Source organism: Eublepharis macularius, chromosome 9 (genome assembly GCF_028583425.1).
Source record: "Eublepharis macularius isolate TG4126 chromosome 9, MPM_Emac_v1.0, whole genome shotgun sequence".
Taxonomy (NCBI): domain Eukaryota; kingdom Metazoa; phylum Chordata; class Lepidosauria; order Squamata; family Eublepharidae; genus Eublepharis; species Eublepharis macularius.
The window spans coordinates 62,143,144-62,162,442 of record NC_072798.1 but is presented as its reverse complement, the minus strand read 5'-3'; the positions used below and the strand labels follow the sequence as shown (position 1 = coordinate 62,162,442).

The following is a 19,299-nucleotide window of genomic DNA, read 5'->3' as shown; positions in this document are numbered from 1 at the left end:
TAAAAACTGCACAACTTGTGATTCCCCAGAAAAACTGAATAGAAGCTTTTAAAGTTCTTTTTTGAACCATGTAACTTTCTCCTGCTTTTCAGCCCTATGGGACAGGTTCTAAAACTTGTACTGTTCCATGTGACAACCAGGTACACACCAGTATTGCCAGTGGCTTATATTAAATCAATGGCATGAGTAGGGTTCTAAGAATAACCATCTCTTAGAGTAGCCAATAAAAAGTGAAGCACTATTACTTTAGGATGGAAATTGGTGAGATATTTCAGCATTCATTTAAAAGATCTGAGTGCATTCTAGTAGGGCCTTAAACTGAATTCCATAACTTTATTTTAAAAACTTTCTTGAGAAGTTAAATCCTTCTTTTACTAATTCAGAAAAATACTTACAATATGTAAGATTTGGCTTTTGCTATAAACACAGGTGCTTGAAGAGTTGCTTCCAGTTATTTTTAAACTCTTGCTTCAAGATATTATTATTAATAAAGTGTTGTTAGCATTTTGTATATTTTAAGCACTTAATGCAAATGTTCAAGTCATGGGCATACCTGAAGGCATACAGTTTGAGCACTCATGAAAGACAACAGGGAAGGAGATGGGGGAGGACAGAGATGATGATTTGCAAAATATGTAATTTTATGAAGCATAGCAAGTTGATAGACATGTTATTTATCACTCTGAAATTTATCAAAATAAAACACAAACATTATGGGAGGAAGATCAAGAAACAAGAAACTCTTAGTGAGTTTATTGTCATATTTTGAGAGAGCTTGTCTTTAAGAGCGGAAGAAATTTAATCAGTATTTCAAGAAAGAGCCAGAAGTAAGTTACGTTGACAGCAGAGGAATAAGAATTCTGGTCATGGGGAAGTGAAGGAGGGCAATACAAACAGAGCACCATAGACAGTCCAAAGGGAAAGCAAGCAAAGAAGACCAGGCTGTAGCAGTAAACAAAGGTGATACGACCTGCTGTAGAATGATGTCATTACCAGATTTTTGAATTTTAATCTGTTGATGGTGTAGCTTTTTAATTTAAGTGCATGATGTTGCCTTTTATTCTTGTATCTCTCTCTTTTTTTTTTTAGGGGTTATGTCATGCTTTACGAAAGGAAGTGTGGAAATTTCTTTTGGGTTATTTTTCTTGGAATAGTACTAGGGAAGAGAGAACCAATGTGCAGAAAAGAAAAATGTGAGTAGAGGTCCTTTATCTGATGAAACTTGAGTAAACAGCTTTTAAATATACACCGTAGTAGTGCTGTGGGGAACTCCTTTGCACACTTTCAGGACAATTCTTTAATGTTTTGCCACTCCCTTGCAGTCCTACCCTATAGTCTGTCTTTGATATATAGTTGAAGAGTAAGGGAAAGTGCAGAGTTGTTCTCATGGGATGAGATTAAGCTAGATTAGCAAAGATTTCTTTCCTCCTTCCCTTTTTGATGCGCTCAGTGCAGCCCAGCAGGTGGCCATTTGTATTTGTCCCATCCACATGTCTTCTTTTGTAACAGACTTTTATCTGTGTCTTACTAAGGTTCCCACTATCTCAGACTAAAGATTTATCTTTACTCTTGGACAGCTTCTAGCACTTAGTTAAGACTTGCAAAACAGAACCTGTTCCTTGAACAAGTTTGTTTATCAGTACAAAATTATTTATAGCGTTCGTCTTGCAAAGCTTTTCTCCATCAAGACACACAGAGTCCGTCTAGAGTTTATTTCTTTTTATCAAATAAACTCTAGTCTTTTAAGAAGCAAGATATCAAAACATATATAATTATTAATATAAATCCTACAAAGATGGAACACAGAAAAACAGTAAGAATTGGGTTTGCTAACATTTCCTAATTAACTCTAAATTTAAAACAATCAAAATTTCTATGATATGCATTAAGATTCCCATAGCAATGGTAAAATTCTCACCTAGGTCTTCATGAGATTTCTTCCAATCAAAACTCTAACATACTATCTAAGTTGACATTTTTATAGATTATGTAAAAATCTAAGATCTTTTTCATGTGATAGCATAGATAAACTATGATTGGTTTAATGCGTAATTAAATATTCATATTTTCTACTCGGTAACATTCTAATTAGCCAAAAAGTGACATTATATTCAGATAGATAACCATTGGTACATTCTGTTATTGGAGGACATTAATCTAAATACTGTCCACTATTTTTAATTAGCTGTCAAAGATAAAAGTACACTTGAGTTGGTTATAAACATATGAGAAAAAACATGAGAAAAAAAATACAAGAAAGTTATTGCAGAGTTCAGAAGTTCACTAGAATACATGTGTATTGTTTTAGTATAATGTGCTTTAAGATGTATTACTGTAAAACTCCCCCCTCCCTTCCCCGGACCCCAGGCTGCAATTTTACTCGTGGTCTAAGTTTTACACATCAAGGTGCTGTTTTCAAGTATGTTATATAAAGTTATAAACTTTTTCTGTTGTTTCAGATTGTGAGAAAGTTTATCATACCTCCTGATTGAGTTTGATTTTTTTTCCTTCAGAGATGAATATTTCAGGATGAAACTCCAGTGGAAATCCATCAGTGAAGAACAAGAAAAAAGAAATTACAGATTAAGAGATTACAGGAGTCTTATAGGTACTTCTAGAAACATTGAATGGGAGAGAGGGAAAAGGAACATTTGTGATTGGGATGACTTAATGAGTGCCTAGGATGAGCTACCTGCCATGTTTTCAAAGTTCTTTTGTAGATAAGTATGTGTAGTGATTAGAATGCTGGGCTTGGGACAGCCTTCTTTTTCCCTTCTCTGTTTCATTGTAAACAAAAGGTAAATTGTATAATAAAGGGATTGTGATCAATGTGAAAAGAGGGCAAGGGTTACAGTATTATTCCTGCTTTGTCCACGCATCATGTTGTAATGGCAAACCGCTTAATATGTAGTAAAAAAGCTTCATCTGGCACTCATGGGAAATGGGGGCTGCTGGTTAATCAGATGTACCAGATACTCGAACTTACTGCTCTGCCTTGGCCCCTTCCCAGAGGAATTGGCCTTAATCAAACCTTACCCCCTTATGAATGTCATGATAACATCCTCTGAGGTTGGTGAGGCCCTTTCTCCCTGAGCTTTAGAGCTGTCCTACGCAGTGAGCAGACAAGCAGGCCAACTGCCTGGAAGCCATCTGGAGGAGCTTGCTCCTGACCAATTAAAACAGGCTGAGGGGGAGTGAGGCGCCTAAGGAATGTTACTACTTGGGAGGGTGGCTCTCAGAAGCCCTGCAATGGACAGAGGCTTTACTAGCCAACTTGAAAGGCAGGAGTGGGGTACATGTGTGCCTGACGATGCAAGGGTATGGTGGTGGAGGTGGAGGAGCTTGTCGTCTGAGCAGTGCCGGTTAACCGAGCATTCTGGATATTTTAGTGTACTTGACTGAACTATACTTTACTATGGAATATTGCTCACTGACTAGGGTATGAACTTCAGAACTTTTGTAGAAATTATTTTTGGAGATCTGTCAAAACAAGAAGCTTGACTTTACAGAAAATACGGGAAGTGCACCTCCCACCAGGTGCCATGGATGTGTAGCCTCCTTTCATAGTGATTTGTTTCTAGCACAGTGTATAGTACAGGAAATCACAATCGAACAGCAGCTTGTATTGCTTGCTTTTACCCTTAAAAATTTGCTTTGGCAGCTTACTGAATTTAATGAAAGCTGAACGCTTGCTTGAATGGAGTTCAGTTTAAATAAGATTCTACAGGATGTCGACCATATGTTTTAGTAGCCTATTACAATACAAAAAGTTACTGCAAACTGCATTACTGTCAGCTTCTAACAACAAGCTGCTATGAATGTTTTAAGTTAAATAGCAAAACATTTGAAAATACTAGCATTAGTGCTCAAATGTGGGATTAAAAAGACTTGGACCTTAGAAGCAGAACTAAAATATATCTTTAAGAGTGGAATTTTTGTAACGCACAAGTCATTTTTGTAACTCAAAGCTGCTTCTTGTTGTGAAGCAGCTTTGGGATTTGTAGTGGGGAAGCAGCAGAGCGGGAGGCTGTTAACGTGTTCCCAAACCTCTTTTCCTGACCTTTCAAGCATGCCATTTGAATGGGGGGGGGGTGAGGGAGCAGGAGGAGTGGTGGGGAAAAGAAGCAACTTGGAGCAAAGAAGCTGTGAGTTTCCTTTGAGGAACTGATTTACTCTGACCCTATTTAACACGTGTATTATGATTATTTGCACCATTTTAATTAATGCAAGTTCCTCTTCCTCCAGGGAGCTTTGGACAACATACAACCCCCTTCCATTTTATAGTTCACAGTCTATGAGGTAGGTTAGGATGAAAGAGGAGGGACTTGCTCAGTGAATTTCATGACAGAATGTGGATTTGAACCTAGGTTTCCCCCGTCCTAGTCCAGCATTCTAATCACTACAGCGGCGTAATCTCAGTGGGAAGCATCTTCTTTCTCCTTCTACCATAGTTCTTCCATATAAATGATAATTTTGTATCTGTCTTGGGTAGTGTGAACTGTGTGTCATGCTGAAGTCTGTATTGTGTACTTTGAAGGTTAAGCAAAGACATTTAGCCCAGCAGTGATCAAAGAAACATGACGAGGTGACATTTCCTAATAAAACCATCTCGTGCTAAACCATATAATTAAAACAGTAACAAAATCTCTTTGATTTAGGCTTGTTTGCATATCATCTTTTCGCTGTTAAATTTAAGGTAATGCCACATGTTTAGAACATTTGGGTGGCATTTTGTATTTAATGTATCTGTGATAGATGCCTGTGCGGTTAAAAACATTCAGTGAAAATGTATTACATTTTAATCCTGAGGTTTCTATTAAAAAGTATGTAACATTTAGAATGAAAATCTTCTTATAAGAAATCATCTTATTTGAGGTTTTTTCTCTTTTAAACACTCTTAAAAGCCGACTTAATGCATTTTAAATGATGTACTGTGAATGAAGTTGTCTTACTCAACACTTCAAAGCTCAGCAGTGTTTGAAAAGCTAGAAACTTGAAAAACATTCTGCATTTTTTAGATAGAGGCTTAGTAAGAGCTGTTTTGAAAATTCATTAAATCTGTGCATTATTTTCCAGAAAAAGATGTAAACAGGACAGACAGAACAAACAAGTTTTATGAAGGCCCAGATAATCCTGGACTGATCTTGCTTCATGACATTTTGATGACCTACTGTATGTATGATTTTGACTTAGGTAAGTAGGAATCTTTTTGTATACGTTTATTTTGACTTTTAATGAGCAACTTTCCCAACAGCTATTTCATATCTTAACATTTGCTATGGAACTAGAGCTTATCTTATATACGGTGATATGTGTGAATTCCAGTCTCTAACAGCATAGGTAATGTTTGTCAATTTTATTTCATCATTACCCATCTTCTGGGTTCATCACAAGTATTGAAATTTAGCAGCTGAAGGTAGGAAACATGGAATTGAACTACAGTTTGCCACTGCTTTCCTTGAATCTGAGGTATGGCAAACAGTTATTCCAAAAAGGCCTGATAGATTTATTCTGGTTCTAGTGTGGCCGTTTGAAATCCTGTATTGACTCTGTATACTGCAAAATGTTTATGGATGTTTGGTAGCTTGCTATTGGGTTTTGTGTATCTGTGGATGAACACAAACAACAGGTTCACTGTGTGAAGAGGTGTACTTACTCACTTAAATATGTGCACCAGAGTGTTGCAGTACAGAAGACTGTGGTTGGTTTTGTAGTAACCTGTGGTTACTGTTGCTCCACTCCCTCCCCCCATCCCAGTTTCTGACAAGTTGTGGTGTTACGAAGTGAAAGTTTTCCAGAGTCGTCTTGGCGCAAGTTCTCACTCAGGTGGTAAGATGTGTCTGGGTGGCAGATACTGGGTTGAATCCAGTGATCTACTCATGCACAGTCCGTGGATCTTCACCACTTTCCCCTTCTTCATCAGCCATTTCCAACTCCAAGAAAGTTGATTCCTGTGGTTACAGGTCCCATGTGAAGTAATAGCCATGCAGGTCGGTGAATTATAGTGCATGGGGAAAGGGGATGGAAAATCTTTTTTCTACCTCTTCCATCAATGGAATTCCTTGGGTTTTTAAAAGAATTTCATTAAAGAAAAGAAATTAAAGTAAAGTACGTGCATAATATAAAAGTTATACAGATTCTAAATTAGACACTAAATTAAAAGTTATACAATCTTATACAACCAATAAGCATATAAACAAAAGTTATAATAGCTTTGAGAGTAAAACAAGGAATACATTTAAGTTTCCTTAGCATGATACACAAAACATTTAATATTTATTTTCCCGAAGCCTAAATACGTACTATTTCTCCTTCTCTCCCCTCCTTCCCTCTAAGCTTCTGTGTCAATTAGTTTAGCCTAAGTAATCGAAGAAATCTTTCCATTTTTCCCAGAACTAGGTTATCAGTCTATTTTGTAAGTAGATAGTCAATTTAGCCGTTGAAGCGTATTTGTAAACCTTATCTCTCCACTCTGGGAGACCAGGACAGGCATGGTTTTTCCATTTTCCTGCAAATAATACTCTTGCTGCCATCACCATATAACAGAAGAGATCTCCTTGTTCTTTTCACACATTAGTTGGTAAAATATTTAAAAGCATACTTTTTGGATTTAATTCAAATCTGAGTTTGAGGATCTTTTGCATCTCTTCATGTATTTTTATCCAATATTTTCGTGATTCCTTACCAGTCCACTACATATGGTAAAATGTTGCATCCATATTCTGACATTTTCAACAACATCCACTGTAATCCTTACTGATCCTCACACTATCTTTGGGAGTAATGTACCATCTAAAGAACATTTTATACCAATTTTCTCTCAATAACTGGCAACTTGTAAGTTTTATGTCCTTAATCCATAAATTTTCTGATAAATCCATCGGAATAGTTTCCCCAAAATTTTGCATCCATTTTATCAAAAAAGTTTTAACTTGGTCCATTTCTGTATGGTCTTGCAGTCAAGACTGGAAGTGGGAGAAATCTGTGTCAGCACCTTCTGCTGATAGATTGCTTGATCCGACCAACAGACTGCAGGTCTCGTGATGGAATGCTTTGCCATAAAGAAAAAGATCTTACACATCCTAAAAAATGGGCTTACTTTATCCTTTTCACTGATGTGCTATTTCCAGTGAGAGCTAGGCCTATGATTGCCAGAAGCTGCCTGGGATGTAAATATAACTTAAGTTTTCCCTCTGTACAGAAGGAGAGTCATTACTATCTTTAGAGAGAGGTTTTTAAAAGTTGCTTTGCTTTGAAACTGAAAAACAAATCCAGCCAAATCCGATAATCTAATGGGGGGCGGGGGGAAGCTAAAATGAAAAGATCCTTTTCCGTGATAAAAGTGAGGTTATTTTAATGATGAAAGCTTTGTGCATTTCATATTCATATTTTAAAAATATGGAGTAAAACTACAATGAATATTTTACAGCTTGTACTTAAAAAAGAAGGGTAATTTACATTAAATGATCTGCCTCCTAAAGTACAGAATTAGAATCAGGCATGTGTCTGCATACTCTGAACTTCTACAGAATCTGAACTTCATCAAAATGTAGTGTGGCTGCTTGATACGTTGGTGCATGTTTGGGTACTGGAGACCATTTAAAGGTAGTGCAAATTGTGTACTACTTGGGTGCTTATTATAAAAATACTTTGGCTTTTGATCTACAAAACTTCTTGGCACCTTAAGAAAAGAGAGACAGATTGTCAATGATTTCTTAAAGCTTTCAAGTGAAGTTTAATGATCCAGTTCAGTTAATTCTAATTTCTTTTTGTTTAAGGCTATGTTCAAGGAATGAGTGATTTACTTTCCCCTATTTTATATGTAATGGAGAATGAAGTGGATGCTTTTTGGTGCTTTGCACTGTACATGGATCAAATGGTAAATATTTTTATTGTTCTTACTGCGGTGTCATTATTTTCTTCTTTATATAACTTTGCCTTTAGACCTTTTAATTCAGCTCCTCCTTACATTATCTTAAACGTTAACCTTCTCCACACAGAGCTTCAGGTGTTCTCCACTTTACGCAGGTTTATATGTCAAGAATACCTTCTCTTTGGATTTGAATTCCGCTGCTAATACCACCTGAGGCATTTTGCTGCCTCCCCAAAAGGTTTTTGGTGGCATTGCTGCCACCAAAGGCTTTTGTCTTAGACCTCCCTCATTTAATTGGTATTATAGGAAGGCTTGTTATCAATGGTTGTTTAATCAAATTAACAACAGGTGAGAATGGTTGTGAGGTAAAAAAAGGATCTTTTTTTGCTTAAATGAAAGTAGAATTTATTTATAACTATATAACTGTGAAATGCATGCAAGCAAATAACAAATTACACCAGGACTAAAATCAAGCTGCCTGTATATATTTCACAGAGAATGCCAGCAAGATCAGGTTAGAAATCATGAACTAACCGTGCCCCCTTTACATTTTTGTAACATCCAGCCAGAAAGCTTGTACAATGTTTAGTATAAGTTAGACTGGTTCTAAAAAAAGGTGGTGTTTGTATTTTGCTCCTGTGTTTGGACATCAGTACCATGTCATGGAAACAACAATTTCATGTTTGTTTGATGGAGCCTCTTTCCTGTCTGCATGATGAAGAGAGAGAATCATGACCCAAACATGTGAAAATCCTGCATGCACTTCTCTGTGGGCACAGCCTTCAGCTACAGGGTGCATTCCTCTTACAGTAGGTACTTTGCAGCTCCTTAATGGACACTGGTCCACCTTAAGTGCCCATCACCAGAAGAAGTGAGATTCTGGGCAAAGGACAACCTCTGCGAAGCCCAGGAAGAAGTGTACGCAAAGGGAGGGCATAGGATCCAAGCCTTTCATCTGCAACTGTACTCTTTTTTCACTGAGCATTGAGCAACTTTAAATGGCAGGTCCAGTAATTTGGTAGATAAGATGTAGTGTAGAACCATATATATGCCATGACAAATGAGAACTCACTCGTGTGTTGTATATGGTTATAATTCGCTCCCCCTACCCCCAAATTTCCATGATCTATTTACTTCCAAAAAGAGACTGGAAAGATGTTGCAGCTATATGTACACAGGAGTACTTGTGACTTCACTTCTTACACAGGTGGATGTGCATGGACCAGCATATCACTTAATTGTTACTTTCCAGTGTGATCCCACTCTGTTTATATGGTTTTAAAAATAATTATATATGTCTAGTATCATATAAGATGTATTTTTAAGTAATTGTACCTAATCTGCATACATGGTGTTGTGACAAATGTTGAAGCAACTTTTCTCACAGAAATGTTCTTGACCATGTCAATATTTTTATAAATTTCACCCCTTATTTCACATATTCCTTTTTCTGCTGCCACCCTGCATCCAGATTAGAAGCAGTGACATTCTTACATGAGTTTCTACATTAAATACAGTTAGAAAATGAAACATGAATATCATTGGATGTAAGAGCATGGGCTTCCATATACAGTATACTAATATGTCGCTGAAGTGTCTATGAAGTTACCAGACTGGCACCTGTAAATATAGAGCGTGCTAGACTGTTACATTAAGCATTGGCTCCAAAAGTTAAATTTATGCTTAGTTCTGTGACTAAATTTTTTTTATTCCATGCTACTTTTCGCAGTCTGTCAAATACTTACATTTGTCTTTTTTTTTTTTTAAAGCACCAGAATTTTGAGGAGCAAATGCAGGGTATGAAGACTCAACTAATTCAACTCAGTACTTTGCTTCGCTTGTTAGATAGTGGATTTTGCAGTTACTTGGGTATGTATAATAATACAAAGCGACATACTGTGGTCCTTACGAGCATGTTCAGCTGTACCAAAGAGTTATTTTAAAAGCCTCCTATTTATTGTCTAGAGCCAGTTTGGTGTAGTGGTTAAGAGCACGGGACTCTAATCTGGAGATCCAGGTTTGATTCCCCACTCCTCCACTTGAAGCCAGCTGGATGACCTTGGGCTAGTCACAGCTCTCTGGAGCTCTCTGAGCCCCACCCACCTCACAGGGTGTTTGTTGTGGGGATGATCATAATAACATACTGTGTAAACCGCTCTGAGTGGGCATTAAGTTGTCCTGAAGGGCAGTATATAAATCAAATGATGTTGTTGTTGTTGTTGCTGTGTTCTAAAAAGAGGTCTGTGCTGATTTGATGTTACTTCAGTCTTGAGTGTTGAACATCTTTTAGTTCCAGTCCTTAGCAATGGTTTGGTTCCTGACCTGAATTGACAATGGATGTTTAAAGGGAAGGCTTGGCAATATTGTGTGAATAATTAGAATAAGACACAGTACCCATTCTTCCTTTACATCTCTCTCCTGTACAAGATATGTTAGGCTAGAAGAATTTTTAAAATATCAATCATTTTGCCTTTTTGTAGATTTCTTAACCTTCTACCAACCTTTGCAGTGAATTAGCTACCCTAGTTGAGGTTTTTTGACATAATGACAATGTCTTAGGACATTGTCACCTAGATAGTAGTAAACATTGCCCCCAAAATACAGCCAGATGCCACTTAATAGTTTCCTTTTTTTTACCATAAATCATCTGAAGTTTTTTTTAAAAAACCCAAATCTATGATCTTTTCCTATCAGGATAGGCTTTTTTACCCCATTATTATCAAGAGAACCATTTTTAAGTACTATAGAGGGTTTACAGTCCCTCATGACAACCTCAAGATCCTGACAACCTGCAGAATATTTACCTCACCACAGATAGATATATTTGTGGGGTAGAAAAATACTCCATGGAACAAAAATACAGGAAATTTAATTTTAGATATCTTATTTAAAGTTCATGAAAATGTGTTACTTTGTCTAATAGGTTAGGTTCAAAACAGTTCTTCCAATGTCTAAAAAATTATGACTTGGTAAAGAAAACATACTGGAGTGAGTTAATGAATGTGCGAAAGGAAAAGTCGAATGTATGCAAAAGAAAGTCTATCTCTTGTCAAAGTATGTTTTCAAACTCTTAATGTTTTAGTACTATAAAACACAATGATCTCTGACACCAGAAATAAAAAATTGTGGGACATTTTAAAACATTAGGTATATGAGAATTTTGTTTGGGGTAGAAATAGACCCCCAAAGGCAATGTGTAATTTAATTGGTTGGTTTGAGGGTTAAAATGTATTGCTTGAATAGAACTGATTCATATACTAATCATAACTTTATAGGGTTTATATCAAAGATTTTTTTCCCAATTTCCCAATAGAATCTCAAGATTCAGGATACCTTTATTTTTGCTTCCGGTGGCTTCTAATAAGATTTAAAAGGGAGTTTAGTTTTCAAGATATTCTTCGTTTATGGGAGGTAAGAAAACGACTAAAAGCTAAGTAACTGTTATGGTCCATCTTCTTAAATGCTGAAATTGTGATGGGAAACATAGTACCTAATCAAAACTAACCACAAAATTTAGGGATCAGTGGTAGAACATTTGCTTTGCATGCTGAAGGGCCCAGGTTCAGTCCAGTTAAAAGGATCAGGTAGCAAGTGATGTGTCTGCCTGAGACCCTGGGGAGCAGCTGCCTTTTTGTGCAGACAACACTGACCCTGGTAGACCAAGAGTCTGATTCAGTATAAAGTGGCTTCATGTGTGTTCATTTAGTTAAATGCTTACATATAAGGGGAAAGTATCTCAAGTTTGCCATTTTCCACTCCACATGGTTCAAATTAGCTGTCATGTAGGTCAAGCCATGCAACATATGACATCAACAGTACTTGTTATCTCAAGCAGGCGAGAGTGTCATTTCTTTATACTAAGTACTCTACTCTCATTATATTTGCAAGTTGTATGATTACTTTCATGTCACAATCCCAAGATCATTTCATGCACCTCCTTTGTAGGGATATCTGTGAGAACTTAACAGTGGTTGTTGAAGTTAACTAGGAGCCCTTACTAGTTTCTGAAAATGTCCTCTGCCTAATTTCTGTTTTTCATTCCTCCTCAGAGCTTTCTCTGAGCCTGCTTGCGGGGAGGGCGGAATATAAATACGATAAAATAAAAAATAAAAATAAATATGCCTACCATCTAATATTCTATAAAATGTTTCCTAGGTTTTTGCTGATTCTATCTCAGTAGAATTTTATTATTGTCATTTAAACTTTATAAAAGTTCATAAAATATGCTAGAATAAAAATAAGCAGATGATTGTCTCCAAATCTGCCTATTAATCCAACATTGGACAATTAAATAGTTGTGGCCTGCCTGTGTTACTAACAGATGGTTTCAGTCATACCCTTTGGTTGTATTGATGATGATACAGAATTCCATAGAAGAATTTGTATTCTTCCCTTTTATTTTTCTGCTTCTGATAAAGAATGGGGAGCTTGTAGTTGTCAGTTTTTTAAGAATCCTGAAAAAGCTTTTCATGATTAATTCTGTTGTGTTAGTTGGCGAATCATTCATTCCATTATGTTTTCAAAGACTCTTGGTTTTCTACTCCTAACTTTAAACACCCACATAATAATCCCGAGAACGTATTTGGAAATATTAGATACTCATTGTGGATGGCAGACACTACCAGGACCTAGGCCTGCTGGTTGCTTTGTTAAGGTTCTTAGAAAAATCTGTAACAAAAAATTAATTATAGATAGAAAAATACAATACCTTGCTTATGAACTATGTTGATAAGGGTTTAATTAGAACCAGTAACATTGAAACATTTATAACCTTTAATGAAATCTATAATGAAAAGTTGTCCAACGATTTTTTCTCCGATGTAATTAAGTTTCTAGAAAAAAAGCATTCTTTAGAGATTCTTGAAATTATAGATACAGACAGTCTTGTATTGTAGAAAGAAAAAATATGTGTGCTTTAACTTACAAGTGTTTTTAAAAAAAACTAACAAGGAAGCATTTGTTTATATTACTGTAGGGTATAACTTGTTCTCTTCCTACTGTGAATGAAGCCTCAGGCATATTTGGAGAGTAAAACTTGTAATCCTGTTCAAATTTACTTCAGAGCAAGAACCTAGAAGTCAGTGGGACTTACTTCCATGTAAACATACAGGATCAGGCTGTAGAAGTAGTAAGTGTGCACTCATCTTAAGTAATTTGCAGAAGAAGGGTTACAATTATATGTGCTTCAACTAATTTCTTTGAAAACAGCATTCTAATTAGATGGTTGTTTAAAATTTCCACATTGTGAAAGTGCACTAGGTTACATCTCAGTACTCCTGGCTATGAAGAGGCTTCACCTGGTGTCTGAACACAGATCAGAAATGTGCCAAGCTGATCGCATATGACCAGAGAAGGGGGGAATCCTGTAGATCTTAGGCCTGCTCACCATCTGCATCTACTTGAAAAGCTGGTGCATCCAAAGAAGGACTTCTCCAGAAGACCTCAATGACTGGGAGGTCATTCTGACATTTTAGTAGCTTTGGTAGAAAGTAAAGGAAGAGTATGCTTTTTGATGGATAAGCTAATTCAGCTAGTAGATGAAGGCTAAAACTATACTGTTATATTTTCAGGGGAAATGTTCAGGTTCTCGATTCAACAGCAACTTTAATATTTTGCCAGGTAATGTGGACAGAGTTGCCTTGCCAGAACTTTCACCTTCTTATCTGTTGTGCTATCCTGGAATCTGAAAAGCAGCAAATAATGGAGAAACATTATGGCTTTAATGAAATACTGAAGGTATTGGTTACACATTAATTTAACACTAATTCCTCCGTTTCCAGTCTTTGTTGAAAATGAAGAGTATTCCTGGAGATCTGCAAGTGGTTAACCATTGTCAGTCCGACTTAATTCCAAAACCCTGTTGATGATGATGATGATGATGATGATGATGATGATGATGATGATGATGATGATAATAAATGTGCTTATATACTGCTCTTCTAGACAGAATAGTGCCTCACCCAGAGTGGTGAACAAGTTAGTGCTGCTATTATCCCCACAATACAGCTGGGGAGCTGCGCTGAGAGGAGTGGCTTACCCAAGGCCACCTATGGAGCTCATGGTGGTTAGTGGGATTTGAACCAGTAGAATGCTGATTCACATCCGGAGGGAGACGGCATAACAAATGTTGTTAGTAGTCAGCTGTGTTTTTACTTGCCCCTAATCTGGATAGGCCCAGGCCAGCGTGATTTTGCCAAATCTTGGAAGCTAAGTAGGGTCAGCCCTTATTAGTATTTGGATGAGAGACCACAAAGGAAGTCTAGGCTCGCTATGCAGAAGCAGGCAAAGGCAAACTATCTCTGAACATCTCTTGCCTTGAAAACCATACCAGATCACCATAAGTCAACTGTGATTTGACAGCAACAAAATCTGATAAGAGGTGGTAAATATTTGTACATCAGTAATATGTAGGGGTGTGCACCCAAAAAATATTCGGGTTTCCCACTTTGGGATTACCCGAAGCGGGAAAACAATTTGGGATAACCCAGACACCAAAGCGGCAAGCCACTTGGCGGTCATTTAAAAGGCTTTTTTCAGCTGATGAGAGGGGAATCCCCCTCCTGTCAGCTGAAAAAAGCAGCCTGCATTTAAAGGGCTTTTTCCAGCTAATGAGAGAGGAATCCTCCCATCAGCTGTAAAGCGGCTGGTGTTTTGAAAGCAACACTTTTCTTGCTGCTTGGAAGCAGCAAGAAAAGTGTTGCTCTTTTCCCAAAACTTCCCGAAGCGATACAAATTGCTTTGGGAAGCTTTGGTTCAGGATTCCTGAATCGGCTCAGCAATGCTAGGGCCAATTCAGGAACCTCAAATCTTTCCAATTTGGGTGCTATTTGGGTTAAAAATCCAAATCAGAAGCCCTAAGCGCACACCCCTAGTAATATGTTAACCCATTACATTGTGAAACACTGTTTTAGGAATGAGTTTTCTTACTCAGTTATGTTTTAAAAAGGCTGACTGATCTTCAGAGCTAATTGGAATACTTATTGATTTGAAGGAGATACAGTCCTTGAGATTCCTTGGGCCAGTTAGTGTAAATGCTGCTGCTGAGCTAAGAGGTTATCTCTCTGTGGTCCAGGAGAGGTCAACCAATCCCCAGTTCAAGGCTAGAATATTTCTAGATGCTGGGTACTCCCTAGAACAGCTGCAATCCTCCCTCCTGGCCCAAGAGTCAGGGTGGCTGGGTGTGCTGTTGGGGGGTGGCCAGACCTGAACCTGGGGAACAGGCCTGCCAAAGGTTGCAATATGACGGACCTCCTAATCTAAATACCCAAATGAATGCCGTTGATCATGTACACTTTGTCGCACTTTGTCATTCTTTTTTAATTTTGTAGCATATCAATGAGCTGTCTATGAAAATCAATGTGGAAGAAGTACTTTGCAAAGCAGATGCCATTTCTATACAGATGATGAATTGCAAGGTAAAAGTAAAACATATTTTGCATTAGCATTGCATGTAGTAAACACATGAATAATGGTGTTTGTGTATTTAAAATAACCTTTAAATTTGGGTATGATGGAGGCGCTGTTTAGAAATGGTTGGATCTATTTGCACATGCAAAATTCACATACTCCTCAGTTCAGACAGCATGGTGACCATGCATATTGGGAGCATTATGGGTAACAGGCTCCTGATATGCACAGCCACTGGGCTCCTGGCGCAAGTGGATACTGGAAAGGGCTCATTTCTTCTGAAGGCCAGAAAAGTAAATACAAGTATGTGACATGGAATGTAGCCATTGAAAGTGCTGAAATGCACTTCTGCATGGGATGCACAGCAGTGCCATATGGCGATGGAAAGCAAACAGCTTTATTTCCAGAGTTATCAGAGAATTCGTTTTAGTGCTAATGTGCATTTTGTGTGCAACTTCTCTGCGTTGACTTTTAAATAATAGACAAGAAACAAACTGTATCAAATATTTCTTCACAGGAATTGCCTCAGGCAGTCTGCGAAGTTTTGGGATTAGAAACCAGTGCTGTGACAACGCCAGATTCAGACAATGGAGAAGATGAGGCTGGTGGTGAGATTAGTTGTGCTGCACCAGCGTATCCAGGTCTCTCCATGCCTCTTGCTGTGACCAACGGGACAAAGGAGAACATTGAGCAAGAGGCCCACACCATGGCCACTGATTGATGCCTGGATGATTCTTTGATTTTATTTTTGAAGAGACACTTTATTACAACTGTTTTGTTTCTTTCAAGCACTTGAGGTGGATATTTAAAATTTTGCGTTGATTAAGCTTTAAAGATTTGGGAAAGAAATCATGTACTGTAATGCACCAAAGCTTTACAACATGACCTAAATATTTTTGTAGTTTCTTCTACCAAAATAGCCTTTTTGTTTTCAATAACATTCCTTAATATTTTTGTAGCCAAGTGCATTTTTTCTCTTTGATGTTATGGAAGTCAGATGAATGTGAACAGTTTGGAAATAGATGCATCTGTATTGCTTTCACTTTTAAAACTTCAGCATTGATGGTTCTTGGATTTAATAAGATTCAAAAACACTTCTATACAGTTTCCTAAGTGAAAAGATGCTAATTAACAGTGCTTTGTAAATGAAAGGATTGCATTCCTTCTCAGATGTTTACAAAAACACTTTCTAAGTATTTTGTGGTGGTAGAGTGTAGATTTTCAATGAAGATTTTCATTTGTGCTGCTCCTGGAGACCTAATTTTGTGTAATCTAGGGTGGCTGAACAGGACTTTTTACATATTAACATCTCTTCACATATACATATGTATGTATAAATTAGATACATATTCAAACCTGTGAGTATTAAAGGATAAATCTATTTTCACTATTTTGACTAAGTAAAGCTTGGCTGTTCATTCAAACAGTTCTGACCAAATTTTAATGCATAGCTTCAACACTGACTATTTTTGAAAATCATTTTTTAAAATAAGGGAAAATATATATATGGAAACATTCAGTTCTGCTCCTGATGTAATTTTGCAACAGCTTAATTCATTACCTATCTAATAATGTTTATCTTTGCTTAATAGTATAGCCATAACTGATAGGGACTACTTAAATTACCTTTATTGCTAGAGTACTTGGTGATCTTTACAAGCAGATAAAAATAAGTGAAAAATACTAATCGCCTTGGGTATGTGCTCCCTTTTTGGTTCTCCGGTGCAAGTTCAGTTAAGGGCTCAGTTTGCATAAAAGAAACTGCTGTGAATTGTCAGATACAAGAGAATTTATTGTATACGGCCACAGGCCTTCACAATCCAAAACGTTTCATAATAAAACATGGATACAAATATAATTACAGTAAAATGCATTTTACTTAAAATATAAACAACTTTAAAATCAAATGGTTTCTAACAGACTAAAAGGCAACAATTTGTATCAGTTGTTTATTTTCCCAGTTGTAACATTTACTCCTATTTTCCTGGCCAGGGCATAGCATGCCATCCTATTGAAGATAAAAGGATCTGTATCTGAGAGTATGAAATTTAATTTATCAAAATCAGGCAGAAGATGGAGACCAGATAAAATATTGGTGAGAAATTTTCCTCTTGGTTCCTGGTATAAGGGACAGCTTAAAACATAGTGTGGTAGGTCCTCAATTGCGGTTCCACAGATACATAAACGCTGATCGATGGGTTTTTAAATAAAAAATCAACCGAGTAGCATCTCGGTTGGCATAGACTGGAAGCGTAATGATGTAAATGCTACCCTGAGCTTATAAATTGTCATTTCAGTCAAATAACGTGCTCTGGTGTGATCTTTTTTGATGGTTTTATGCTGTGGAGCAAGTTTTGTTTTACTGATTAAAAATTTATCAATTAGGGCATCTTCTTTATAAATCCATTCCCTTAAGTCAACATTGCTTCCTGAAGGTTGAAGTAATTCGTCTGGGATGGTATATCGAGATGCAATGTCATGGTGGGCCTTCCTTAAGTTTTGTCCTTACTTTGCAGCAGCTGATAACTCAGATTACTGAAGGAACCAGAGTTTGTTAGTTGATATTTTTTCTGCAATTTAAGAATCGCTAAATGGGTGCATGCTCTAATCGAAGGGAGACCAAGTTCTGCCTGTAGCAAGGCTGCTGGTGTCCCTTTTGGTAGGCTAGAACACGTCTCATGAAAAAAAATTGGGATTATTTCCAACTTGCTAAGTATTGGTTCTTTTAATCCCCAGATCTCAATTCCATGCAGTAAATGAGTAATGACTTTAAAAACAAAAAGCTTTGTAGACGGTGCTATCAACCCCCCACCCCTAGAGTAATAGCATTTCATTATTGCTCTTGTCGTGCTGGTGAATTGTGTCTATCACCCTTAACAATAACTTGCATATGAGAACTACAAGCTCGTAGTATGCCATTCTGTGACTTTTTAAGTTATGTAGAATCTGACTTAACTGATTCAGTGCATTTGTTTCTATTTGAGAACAATTGTACATATTATGAAATAAAATGCAAAGTTTACATAATGATGTTAAAACATATTTTGAGTGGAGGTGACTACAGCTTTAAAAAAGATAGAATTCCATGATTTGCACACAGATTTCAAGAACAACGCAGTTCTTTTGCAGCAGAATATTTTAATGATCAATATAAGGTTTCAGTTGATAGATGCCCCAAATATGGGGAAATTTAAATAGGCTTGTCTCGTTGGTCAATAGAACTAAATCTATGTTTAGGCACACAAGTCCCACTTAACGGATTTGATCTGAGTACCTGAATTGTGCAGATCATAGTGTTTGATTATTGTTGCGAGTTTCTTTTTCGCTGTTGCTGCACAGAGTAGTTTCCAGAAACATATATGGGCAGTGAAAGCAGACTACATACTTTTTAATAATCATTCTGGGAAGGGGGAAGAATACAAGCAGTGGCTTCAGCTTTTTTGATTGCCCCCAATGTCTTTGAAGGATTAACTTTCTTCTATAGGCTTTTTGAAAAATGTATAGCGAGTAACAAATGAATGTATGTACAGACTCCGTCACTGCAGGAGATAAAACCCAGTGGTTGCAGTAATGTGGGAGAACTGACTAATCTTCCAGTTACAAGAACCCGCATCAGTAGTTGAAATCTCTGCAATCCTTGGCTTTAATATCATCAATGTGCTTATCTTTTATCAGTTAATAACAAAGAAACCTGTTCTACAAAAGGCAAAGATTCAAGGCCTGGCTCCTTAATCTTTCATTTCCTGCTCACAGGAAATAATTTTTGAACCACTGTGCCTTTTTTGTTGTATAATAGAGCTTTGGTTTTTCTGTGTTCTATGTTATACATTGCCCTAAGGCTTCAGAATTATTCTAGTACAGTCATTCTATAAGCTAAATGTGGGCAAGATTCTAAAATGAACATTTATGTTTGAAGGCAATTACTGTTATATTGAGAACTTCAGTGAACTGCTAGAATTGGAAAAAGAAGGGTCATGTGGCATAACTGCCACAGATCTACATACTTCTAAATTGTAATT

General features: G+C 37.0%; 1 protein-coding gene across 1 annotated transcript in view; it reads left to right on the top strand.

The window, feature by feature from the left end:
• The window catches only part of TBC1D15 (TBC1 domain family member 15), a 41,484-nt gene extending 23,177 nt beyond the window's left edge, over positions 1 to 18,307 (top strand). Inside the window, exons 9-17 of the mRNA XM_054988319.1 lie at positions 1,090 to 1,193; positions 2,514 to 2,608; positions 5,077 to 5,193; positions 7,779 to 7,879; positions 9,643 to 9,742; positions 11,187 to 11,284; positions 13,493 to 13,609; positions 15,202 to 15,288; positions 15,798 to 18,307. Of these exons, the coding sequence (XP_054844294.1) occupies positions 1,090 to 1,193; positions 2,514 to 2,608; positions 5,077 to 5,193; positions 7,779 to 7,879; positions 9,643 to 9,742; positions 11,187 to 11,284; positions 13,493 to 13,609; positions 15,202 to 15,288; positions 15,798 to 16,001 (1,023 nt within the window). The 3' untranslated portion in view covers positions 16,002 to 18,307. The remainder of the gene's footprint in view (positions 1 to 1,089; positions 1,194 to 2,513; positions 2,609 to 5,076; positions 5,194 to 7,778; positions 7,880 to 9,642; positions 9,743 to 11,186; positions 11,285 to 13,492; positions 13,610 to 15,201; positions 15,289 to 15,797) is intronic.
• The last annotated feature ends 992 nt before the right edge of the window (positions 18,308 to 19,299 follow it).